Source organism: Hemiscyllium ocellatum, chromosome 39 (assembly GCF_020745735.1).
Source record: "Hemiscyllium ocellatum isolate sHemOce1 chromosome 39, sHemOce1.pat.X.cur, whole genome shotgun sequence".
Classification (NCBI taxonomy): domain Eukaryota; kingdom Metazoa; phylum Chordata; class Chondrichthyes; order Orectolobiformes; family Hemiscylliidae; genus Hemiscyllium; species Hemiscyllium ocellatum.
In genome coordinates, this window is record NC_083439.1 from 24,363,240 (window position 1) to 24,375,500 (window position 12,261).

The 12,261-nt window shown below is 40.7% G+C and overlaps 1 protein-coding gene across 4 annotated transcripts in view; it reads right to left on the reverse strand.

The window, feature by feature from the left end:
* LOC132834396 (protein unc-13 homolog A-like) overlaps positions 1 to 12,261 on the reverse strand; it is a 575,505-nt gene that overhangs the window by 197,231 nt on the left and 366,013 nt on the right. For all 4 annotated transcript variants that reach the window (XM_060853271.1, XM_060853270.1, XM_060853267.1 and 1 more), the window contains 4 exons: positions 9,745 to 9,895; positions 7,347 to 7,415; positions 3,849 to 3,938; positions 284 to 412 (listed from right to left, as the gene is read on the reverse strand). In XM_060853271.1, the coding sequence (XP_060709254.1) occupies positions 284 to 412; positions 3,849 to 3,938; positions 7,347 to 7,415; positions 9,745 to 9,895 (439 nt within the window). The remainder of the gene's footprint in view (positions 1 to 283; positions 413 to 3,848; positions 3,939 to 7,346; positions 7,416 to 9,744; positions 9,896 to 12,261) is intronic.

Below are 12,261 nucleotides of genomic sequence, written 5' to 3' on the forward strand. Positions count from 1 at the left end.
CCAAACTCTCTATTGACTGAGAGTGCTGAATAATATATGGAAGTAGATTCAATAAGTACCATTGTCGCAATGTTGCTAAAAGGAACAAATTGTCCTATCTGGAAATTTTGGGATGTTAAACTACAATAAGTGCTTACTGTAAGCAACTAAAATAGCTGCCCTGTTGCCTATTTTGCTTTTATTATCAACATTTCTGACCTTTTTGCGCACTCTTTGATATGCAACTCATTATCTCTGGATTTTTAAATGCAGTTTATACAAGTTATTGAGGAAAATGGGTTACCTGATCCACCAGCTGGTTGTACAGATCATGGCAGTTGTCAAAAATATATTTGTAGGTTGAGTCTAAGCAAGCTTTGACACAGTCTCTCACAACAGAACTTGCTCTTGGAGGGCTCTGTAATTCTTGAACCTGAAATGAGCCAATGATTATATAATGCATGGTATTAAAAGCAAGGACAGTGCTTTATCTAGATGAGAAATATCATGATATATGCATAAAGTGAATGCCTGCAGTAAAGCAAATAGGGTGGAAGAGTGCGGTGCTCAAAAAGCACAGGCAGTCAGGCAGCATCCAAGGAGGAGAATCGACATTTCAGGCATAAGCATTCCTGATGAAGGCCTTATGTCTGAAACATAGATTCTCCTGCTCCTCAGATGCTGCCTGACCTGCTGTGTTTTTCCAGCAACACACTCTTCGACTCTGATCTCCAGCATCTCTAGTCCTCACTTCCTCCTCGTAAAGCAAATAGAGCACAGAATTCAGATTCCAGATTTGTTTCTAATGTAATCACTTGTGGAGAAGGAATCAAATCCGATTTTTCAAGTAGAAGTACTTTCTCCTTTCTGAGTTACCTGATCATAGAGTCACACAGCATAGACAGAGACCCTTCGGCCCAACTCATCCATGCCAACCAAATTTCCCAACTAAATTAGTCCCACTTGCCTGCATTTGGCCCTAACCTTTCCTATTCATGTACCTGTCCAAATGGCTTTTAAATGTTATAACTGTACCTGCATCCAACACTTCCTCTGGCAGTTCATGGCCTAGCAAGGCCAAAACCAACTGAAGTTCCTAGCACTGACCATGAATCACTTCAGTAAGTGTCATTGTATTTGCATGCGTTGGTTAAGAGCTACAATAGAGCTAGCTGTACATCCCTGCCAAAATGAATAACAACCTCAAACGTCAGGCTCAAAGAATGACCATTTGGATGAGGTACAACACAACAGCCAGTGTCCGAGACCTGTACCCCAGCATAGAGTCAGCATTTTCACAAACTGGGAAATAAATCAGCAAAGAGATGAAACATTGAAAGTACTACTGATTGTTATTGTATTTAATGGAAAACATAGAACATTACAGGGCAGTACAGGCCCTTCAGCCCTTGATCTGTAGAACCAATCTGAAGTCCATTTATCCTATACTATTCCATTTTCATCCATATGTTTATCCAATAACCATTTAAATGACCCTAAATTTGACGAATTTACTACTGTTGCAGGCAGGGCAGTTCATGCTTCTAATTCTCTCTGAGTAAAGAAACCACCTCTGACATCTGTCCTTCAATTTAAAGCTATGCCCCTCGTGTTAGCCATCACCATCTGAGGAAAAAGGCTCTCACTGTCCACCCCATCTAACCCTCTGATTATCTTAGGTGTTGCAATTAAGTCACCTCTCAACCTTCTTCTCTCTAATGAAAATAGCCTCAAGTCCCTCAGCCTTTCCTCCATACCAGACAACATCCTAGTAAATTGCCTCTGAATGCTTTCCAAAGCTTCCACATCTTTCCTATAATGTGGTGACCAGAACTGCATGCAATACTCGAAGTGCGGCTGCACCAAAGTTTTGTACAGCTGCAACATGACCTCGTGGTTCTGAAACGCAATCCCTCTACCAATAAAATCTCACACACCATATGCCTTCTTAATAACCCTATCAACCCGGGTGGCAACTTTCAGGGATCTAGGTACGTAAACACAGATCTCTCTGCTCATCTACACTGCCAAGAATCTTACCATTAGCCCAGTACTCTTTATTCCTGTTGCTTTTTCCAAAATGTCCAAAGTTAAATTTATGTTACTAAACAAAGCAGGATTGAAATATATTGGTTGAAAGTCGTTAAGTGAACTACAGGGACTTTTCTGGTCCCGAACTTTCCTTTCTAATCAATTTATGGAGCATGCTTGTTAATAGCAATCTGAACTACACATTCTAAAACTTCTCCATCCACGGACAAAATCATTCCCACTCTCTCAATAAAGTTTTATTATCGTGTTATGAACTCAACTAATCATCTGGCAGAGTTTTCATGGAGAACAGGTTCTTTCAAGGGAATAGGCGAAAGTGGGTACTGCAGATGCTGGAGATCAGAGTCAAGATTAGAGTGTTTCTGGAAAAGCACATCAGGTCAGGCAGCATCTGAGGAGCAGGAAGGATTTTTGCCTGAAACGTCGATTCTCAGATTTTGCCTGACCTGCTGTGCATTCCCAGCACCACTCTTTCAAGAGAACACTGTATCTTGATAGGAGGTCCTAAGGCACAGTGTTAGTGTCTCTCTGTGTGGTTTGGTTTCAAGTCTCATGCCAGGACTTGTTGGCCAAAGAGGGTGCATCTATAATGCAGCCAGACTGACGCATCAAATTGCAAATCGCATCAACACACACCGATGGCAGGAATACAACTGGGAAAGGTTTACAATCAACCAAGTGACGGAAAGAAATAAGAGCCTCTACCATCACTTTCCACAGCTTCAACAACCTTCAGGTAAAAGTGCATGTTCCCACAGCAACCCAGACTCTCTGAGGGGCTTACTGACTGGATAACTGGTGTGACTCAGACTATTGTCAACAGCACAGGGTTCCATTCCCCCTTCTGACTTCTTCTTGAGGACCTGCCTCTTTGCTGTAGCCATTGTGGAGATTGGGATGCTGCGGATCAGACCTGTCTTCAGGCAGAGAATTGAAGAGGACGAATGCACCATGACAGGTTGTGCTTGTTTTTCCTTTTGCTTCCCTTATCACACTTATAATATACAGCAGCCCCTGACCTGGGTTGCTTCACTTCATTCCAATAACTAACGTGGAGAACAAGCTTCCCCTGGAGATGAGAAGGATGGATGTTGGAAGCCCATAAGACTGGAGAATGGTAGCAACTGAAGGTGGAAGGGACTTATTTTAAGTGCAATGTCTCAAGGAGCACATCAAATAAAATTGCACTTGGTCTATAGAGGGAACAGATTCAATGGGCCAAATGGCCTTTTCTTCTTCCTTAGAGCATGATAAGGAATATATTTTTTCTCTCTTTGGAGTCAGAGGTGTAGGGGAGATGTGAGTGTGTAGTTAAGCAGTGCAGTTCTACATACACTCTTTGTTGCTTTTCTGACAATAATATTGTTTGTGGTAGGTGCAGTCAATTTCACTGGAACAGCCACTTCATGACAAACGATTTCAGAGGACCCTGTAATTTCCTTAGAACTACTGGAGAGACACAAAATGGCTCAATTAAAGCAAGTCTACTCAATAACAGAATTAACCCATATGTTGAAAATATTCTTTCAGAGAACAGATGCTAGATCGCTGCAAGAGCAAATAACCATCTACACTGTGTAATGCATTAGATCGATTCAATGTGGCAGTCGGTGCTTGCTAATAGGGTCACGTCACCAGAGAAAACGTATCGGTGCGAATAACATTTAGCAAAACCAATTATCCACATCACAGCGTAAAATAAAACACAACATTTTGTTCAATGTATTTGCCATGTAAAGTAATGTACAAACCTGCCATCACCAAAAAAAACCAATTCATTTGCTTCTCCCTAATGTGCCACTAAACTATTATCTTACCTTCATACGGAAAAATGTAATGCTGGTCAAAAGGTCCACAGTTGATTTCAGGTCTTGCAATCTTTCTGGGTTGCTGGCTGGGAAATTATCCTGGCAAGAGTAATGCGGAAACATTATAAAAGCAGAAAATATCGGAAATACTCAGCAGGTCTGGCTGCAACTGTGGAGAGGGAAACAGAGGTAATGCTTCAGCTTGACGACCTTTCACTATGTGTGGCGTAGATATGAAATAATTTTAATTAAAAAAAAACAGAAATAAAGCCAGTTATTTCATGGTATTCAGGAATTACACGTTACAGAAGCTAAATCTCCCCTCTGGCCTCTACAGTTTATGAATAGTGACAGTAAGAAAGAAATTCTTACATTTATATGCTAGTTTTCACAACTACTAGATGTGTCAGGATGCTTTACAACTCATGAACTACTCTGAGGTGTAATCACTGCTGTAAATGTGGGAATAATGTGGCAGCAAAATCACATGCAACAAATTCGCACCAACAGCAATGTGATAATGGCCAGATAATCTGCCTTTGTGATGTCGAAACACAGTACTGGCCAAGGCAAAGAGTATAATTGTTTTGTCTTCTTTGAGATAGTGTCACATGATTGTTCATGGCCATCTGACAGGACAATTTGGGCCTTAGTTTATCATCTCATCCAAAAGACAGCACCTGCGATGGTACAGCACTCTCTCATTATAGAGTCAGAGGGTCAAGCTGGATTTTCTGTTTTCAAATCCTAGAGTGGAACTTAAAACACCATCTTTTGACTTGGAAGCAGGCATGTTACCACAGAGTCACGCTTGAATCTGCCTCCTGAGACCATGTACTCAGAGGGAGTACTAGAAAACTTCAGACAGCTGTAGCTAGAACAGCTCCCAGTCTATGGCTTGGAGATTGATGACCAGCTGGAAGCAATTCCTCGACTTACCATATCAACTACAAAGACAGAAACAAAATACCTGTCCAATACTTGTGTAATTTCCTGTTTTTAATTATTAATTCCCCAGTCTTGTCCTGCAAGAGGTTAGTGCTCATATTAGTTATTCTTTTCCTATCAAATGCTTGTAGAAGCTCTTATTGTCTGTTTTTACAGATCTAGTTAGTTTTCTCTCATTCAGTAATTTTGTCCCATTGTTTAAACATCATCCTATGTCCAAACTTCTGACCAGGTGTGTTGGACATTTTTTGTTTCAATTTGATACTGTCCATTAGCTTCCTTACTTGGCCACAGGTTTCACATTCTCTCAGTCTTCCTTGCTCAATGTAATATATTTTTGTTAAGAGTTGTGAAATCTACTACTGCTTCTCAGTCTTTTAACTTTGTTTTTCCAGCTCACTTTAGCCAATTCTGCCTTTGTAACCTTGCAACTGAATATGGCTGTAATTTCAACTCCTTGTCAGTAGTCAAAAGAATACAAGTTGCATAAAAATAACTAGTAAAACATGAGGGGATAAAATTTTATTAAGCATTTCTCTCGGACTGCTAAAACATGTTCAATTCACCAATATCAACATCAGAATAATATATCAACTTGAAAAAAACAATTTTTTTCTAATCAACGTGTACAGAGATGTTATTGAACACATCTGAAGCAGATGGGACTTCAACACAGACCTCCTGGGCCGAGGGTAGGGACAGTCTACTGCACCACAAGAGACCTTGGAACACTTTAACCCCAGGGCATCAATGTGGACTTCACCAGTTTCCTCAATTCCCCTCCCCCCGCCTTACCTTCCAGCTCAGCACCATCCCCAAGACCTGTCCTACCTGCCCAATCTCCCATCCCACCTATCCACTCCACCCTCCCTCTGACCTATCGCCTCCATCCCCACCTCCATCCACCCATTGTACTCTTTGCTACCTTCTCCACAGCCACATCCCCACCCCACTCTGGAGGCTCTATTCCTGATGAAGGGCTTTTGCCCGAAACGTCGTTTTTCCTGCTCCTCGGATGCTGCCTGACCTGCTGTGCTTTTCCAGCACCACAAGATGGCACACCCCTAACAACTTTAAACACTGCAGGTTCAATTAGATGCAGACATCCACAGATTAGCAGACAGCCAGTAGACTGCATTAAGTACAAGAAGCAATTATTTTCAAAACTTGCAAACCAGATTGAATGGGTTCGATGATGCTCATTCCAAATTTATGGCCTACCAGTTTCCTGTAGCATATGTTTTCTTTCTTCTATCGCTCCAATTTATTTAAACAAAAACTGCCATAAGAAATATAATTGTGTGACACCAGACTCATCTAAAATCTGAAAACAGTCAAGAAAGACACAAATAGCTGCGATTATCTAGTAGGAGACTGATTTTGTGCAGAGAAAGGCAGTTAACAATTCAGGCCCATAACCGTGCACTAGAATAGTGTTTCGATGGAGATGATGCATTGCAGGCTGAGGGGTGACCTTATAAAAGGTTTATAAATTCATGATGGGCATGGATAGGTAAATAGACAAGGTCTTTTCCCCAGGTTGGGGGAGTTTAACACTAGAGAGCACAGGTTCAAGGTGAGAGAGGGGAAATATTTAAATGAAACCTGAGGGGCAACTTTTTCACGCAGTAGGTAGTGCGTGTATGGAATGAGCTGCCAGAGGAGGTGGGGAGGCTGGGATAATTACAACATTTAAAAGGCATATGGATGGGTATAAGAAGCATTTTGAGGACATGGGCCAAATGCTCGTAAATGGGAGTTGATTAATTTAGGGTATCTAGTCAGCATGGACGAAGTGGGCTGTAGGGTCTGTTTCCATGCTGTACATCTCTATGATTCTAAAACTCTAACTGCCTTTCTTCAAACTTAAAACACCAGTTTAGGATACATGCTTCTCATCCCCAAACTGAATATTAAGTTCTATCATGTTATGATCACTGTTGCCTAGAGGCTTTTCTTTATAATGAGGTCATTAATTAATCCTGTTTCATTACACATTAGCAGAGCTAAAATAGTTAGACCCCTGGTTAGCTCTAGAATGCTTGGAGTTGCTCTAAGACATTGTCACCAGAACACTTTGTGAACTTATCTTCCAGTCTTAATTTGCTAATTTGATTAATCTAATCCTTATGAAGATTAAATTATGGCTCACATTATTGCAGCTCCTTTCTTACAAGCCTCATTATTTCTTCAGTTATGTTCTGTCCTGCTGAGTTATGGGAGCTATAAACTACTCCCACAAGTGAATTACTTCCTGTGCTATTTAATATCTTCACCCAAGTTGATTCTAAATCATACCGTTCTGATCAAAGGTCACCCTTCAGTACTCTACTAATCTCATCCTTTAATCTCCTGCAAAAGCTGAACCTCCTGGCTTTGTAACTGTTGTCTTCTCGTGACCTACAGCTGAAGCTTTCGTTAAATCTAAAGGTTTGGGTTTTATTTCATCAGAGTCATAAATAAATGGGATGAGAAGATGTGTGGGAAGAATTTTGAAATGAAGGTGAACTCAGCTCCCTGTGTGAGAATATTTCACCATTACATATTGTTCTTACATACCCTATATTTAGAAAGGTCAATCCTCAGTGAGTTATGCAACTGATCCAGCAGCTTTATAAATTTCTCTCTCTGTGAAATAAATAAAACATAAGCTGTTACATGTCTTTGGAAAACATTCCTGAAACTCCCAATTCTAATTCTTTAACCACAAATATTCATACAGACATCATAATAAAATTATGGGTAACTGCAGGTGGTGTAAGTAGCTTTCTCATGAATGTCACTTCTTTTCTGGTATTGTATTAAATTGATACTGCCACCGAAGTACCAGGATTTTAATGAGAGTCAACATGTACTTTGAAATGTTTTTGTTTCAGAGGGAGAGATGATGATAAAATCAGCAGTGTATGAATGCATAATTGGATGTGGTTTTAGAAAACCTCTCTCTCCACACACAAATAAATCAATTTTAATACTGAGCTATCATGATGAATAGGAGTGTCAGCATAACTGATTAAGAGCATTCTTCTGAAATGTTGTAGGTAATCGACAGATAATATGAATTTGGCTAAGGCAATCAGCCCAAATTCTTAGGAACATGCACAGTTCATTTTCACAACCTAATTAATTCCAAAGAAACTATCATATTTTCAGCTTGGATACTCAGGTCTTCAGGAATTGGAATGGGGTTAACGAGATTTTGGTGAAAAACAACTTGTCACACAGTTCTAAAACAAATTTTCTGATATTAAAAAAACCCCGATTCATCGTGCACATTACAATTCAGCTTTTTCTTGCTTTGTCTCAATGTACTTGATGAATAGTCAGTGATTGTATGAAACATCCATTTTTTCTCCGAAGTTATTTTACTTTGGAGGTTAATATGCTCTTGCTGAATTCAGTCTAATGAATGCAGTTTGCGGTGAAATATGTTGTGCCATGCTTATAGTGAACCAACTACTAATACAGACATGTTTGAACAATTTAATAGATTTGTGATAATTATACATTTTAAATAGTATTGGTGTTTAAGTATTTGAAACATCATAATAGGATTATGAAAATCTGTGTGTTCTTTCAGACTGTTAATTGTCAACATTTAATTTGTTAAGCAAATATTCAGCCAAGTGTTTTCCACCTAATTGGGTATCATGTCATATTAGCTCCAAACACAAGGTTACTTAGAAAGAAATTATTTATATATCAATTATTCATTGAAGAGATTTAGTTATGAAGAAAGATGTGAACAAATGGGCTGTTTGCTTTAGAAGAGACTCGTGTATGAGAAAATCTATTACATGTTGAAAATGATGACGGATGATGTGGTGAATATGGAAATTCACTGCCCTGTCAGTGAGTCAGTAACTTGATGACATAAGTTTAGGATCATCATCAAAACAACGAAAGGTGAAGAATGAGCATGGCGAGCAGATCAGACAGATGAATTGCAGCGGCACATTGTAGCTAATGCCTCCACGGAGATCCTGGGCCAAGCAATTAACATGCAATTTCATATTTCCTCCAGTGTAAATTTGATCTCTCTTTTCCATGGAGTCTGGGTAGTGCTGGCAACACCAATATCTGTTGCCCATCTGTAGTTGGCCTTGAACTGTGTGGCTTGATAGGCTATTACAGAAGATGGGGTAGCACAGTGGCTCAGTGGTTAGCACTGCTGCCATACAGTACCTTGGACCTGGGCTCAATTCTATGCTCAGGCGACTGGCCGTGTGGACTTTGCCCATTCTTCCTATATCTGCGTAGGTTTCCCCCCACAGTCCAAACATATGTGGGCTAGATGGTTTGGCCATGCTACATTGCCCATAGTGTTCAGAAATATGCAGGCTAGGTGTATCGGCAATGCTAAATTGGCCCATAGTGTCTCCAGATGTGCAGGCTAGGTGGATTAGCCATGAGATACTCAGGCTGGCAGGAATAGGATAGTGTAGATTTGGGTGTAATGCTCTTTGGAGGGTAGGTGTGGACTTGATGGGCCGATTGGCCTGTTTCCACATTGTAGGGATTCAATGATAATTAAGATCATCCATCTTGCTGTGGGCCTGATAATAGGGTTAAATTCAGCCTTTCAGGGCAGCATATGAGCTTTGAATTATACAGCTCGCCTCTTTTGCATTTAGTTGGGTCAAAGCAGAGTGTGTGGTGTCTGGAGGTCTGTATGGTAAAATATAAAGACTCAATTGCTCAGCAAAATTTCTAAAGCAAATACAATGTTGAGTTTTAATGAAGGACTTTGAAGTGTTTCAAGAAGATTTTCCAGCGGCTAAATTTCAAAATGCTTTGCATCAATAGGGCTAGATAGTTTAAAGGAAACAAAATGGATTTCGATTTGTGGCAGCCTTCTTCTTTGGTCTATTTTTAAACACCTATTCCACTTTCGTATATTATTAGTAATTTGCAAACAAGATTTCCACGTAAAGATCCAAACTAACACGGTACTTACTCCAAAGTTTGAAGCAGCAAATCGATCTGAGGCTGAAACACTTGTTGAAGCTGTAGTGTGTGCAAAGTACGCATTAATATTGGCCAACAAAGTGCTCATTACAGCAGGAACCCCTGGGCACATGTATTTGGATGACAGACAGGAGAAATGCCTACAAAAAAAAGCGTGTTAAATCTTTACTTGTACACTTTTTGTCAAGGTCACCACCAATTTATAAGTGGTTGTCATATTCAAATACATGGTTATTCCCACCCCAACCCTACTTGACTTCTCTGAACTGAAGTACAAATTTGCCTGTATTTCCAAATCTTCACTGTTGTACACTGCAATACCTGTACCTTACAGGTATTCAGAATGAATCAATTAATAAATATCATACCTTTTAGTGGGTATGTGTGAATGAAACAGCGACATAATCTCCATTCCCATTGTTCATTGCAGAACAAGAATTTAATTTGGTGCTAGAACATTTCATTGCATCAAATATCAATTAACACAGAGAGCACTTCATCTGTGTTGGTTGATTTATTAATTGAAAAATGCCCACGTGACCAGGAATTGACGGAGAGGGAGGGAAGAGAATCAAAGTGGCAAAGTCAAGTTGTTCATGATTGCCACACTGCTACAGAACGACACAGTTACACTAAGATTAGCAGAATCTCCCACCTCTCAGCCCCGAGAAACCTTTCCTCGGACATATTGAAGAAACAGTGTCAGAGATCAAACTCTGCATGATCATCCCTGCTGAGGATTAACCCAAACATCTGCTGACACCTCCCTGCCAAATGCTCTTCCTTAAAGGGACTGGCTGGGCCACAGTCTTGGTTACTGATCCCTCTCTACTCCCTGCTTCTGTATTTAATATTGTAGTGGCCTATAGTCAGAGATGGAAAAAAGCAATAGATGAAGGAGGTTTATAAAAGATCAACGCTAAAAGCCAAGCTGGTCTCAAGTGGTGGACATCTTCCAACAGGATTCAGGGCATTAACCAGCTCCTCAACATTAGAAACATTAAAACTCAGAGTTGGACGGCAAAGGGGAGAAATAAAAATGGAAAATACTGAAGGTCAGCAGCTCTGGCAGCATCAGTGGGGACCGAAACAAATGTGCCATTTCCAGCTGCAAATGACTCTTCTTATGAACTCTTATTTAAGTCGGGTGGAATTTTCTCTTCTGAAGGCCAGGTGTTATGATGAGGATCTTCCACTTGGGAACGATTCAAATCTTTGTTGAGTAATTACATTCTTCTCAGCACATTACACATGTACAGGGGCGGCACAGTGGCTCAGTGGTTAGCACCGAGGGACCCGCCTGGGACCCGGGTTCGATTCCGGCCTCAGGCAACTGTTTGTGTCTGCATGGGTTACCAAAAATGTGCAGGCCAGGTGCATTGGCTATGCTAAATTGCCCATAGTGTTAGGTGCATTAGTCAGGTGTAAACATAGGATAGGGAATGGGTCTGGACTGGGAACTCTTTGGAGGGTTGGTGTGGACTTGTTGGGTGGAAGAGCATGTTTCCATACTGTAGGGAAGCAAGCTCTTCCGAGATGTTCTCCTAAAGTACAGGAGGGAAGGGAAATGTGTTTCCCTTGAGGTGATTACAAGAGGTTATCTTGTCTGATGAAGAGAGCCTAGACATGGTTGGCTGTGGAGGTCAGTGGCTCAAGAGAGCCGTGGCTCCAGCTTGGCAAGAATTTACTGTTCTTCACCAGGGTATATGCCTTTATCTACTTGATGCTTCATGCTCTTGTGCTCTCATGCTCCGGTTTTCTCCCACAGTCCAAAGATGTGCGGGTCAGGTGAATTGGCCATGCTAAATTGCCCGTAGTGTTAGGTAAAGGGATAAATGTAGGGGAATGGATGGGTTGCGCTTCGGCGGGTCGGTGTGGACTTGTTGGGCCAAAGGGCCTGTTTCCACACTGTAAGTAATCTAAGTAATTACTGAGACCTCTCAAAAGCTGGTCAATATTGAAAGGCTTCACTCTTTTACACATGAGTGTTTCTGCAAAAAAGATGGCTTGGGTCTGAAGAGAAGTCACCTGACATGAAACAATAACTCTATTTCTCTCTCCACAGATGCTGCCAGACCTACTGAGTTGCTCCAGAATCCCCTGTGCTTGTTTCCGCTGGCTCAGAGGTTGGAACACTACCACAAGACCCTCTTGAGTTTCTACATTGCTGAGCACAAATGAATCCAAAAATGCTCATCAGGTAAGTAGAATTAGCACCCATTCATATACAATTTCCATTGGAATAATGACTCTTGTGGTGCAGTGATAATGTCCCTCCCTCTGAGCTGGGAGACCAGCGTTCAAGCTTACCTACTTCAGAGGTGAAGTGTGTCATAACATCTCTGAAAAGATTGATTAGAAAATATCTACAGTTATCAGGAATTCCAAATGCAAGGCCAGATCGGTTGTCAGTGATTTAAATCTGGAATTTCTAACTTTGTAACACTAGAAAAATCTAGATTCAAATCCTGCCCAGTTTTATGATTTAATTATTGCTGCATGTTAA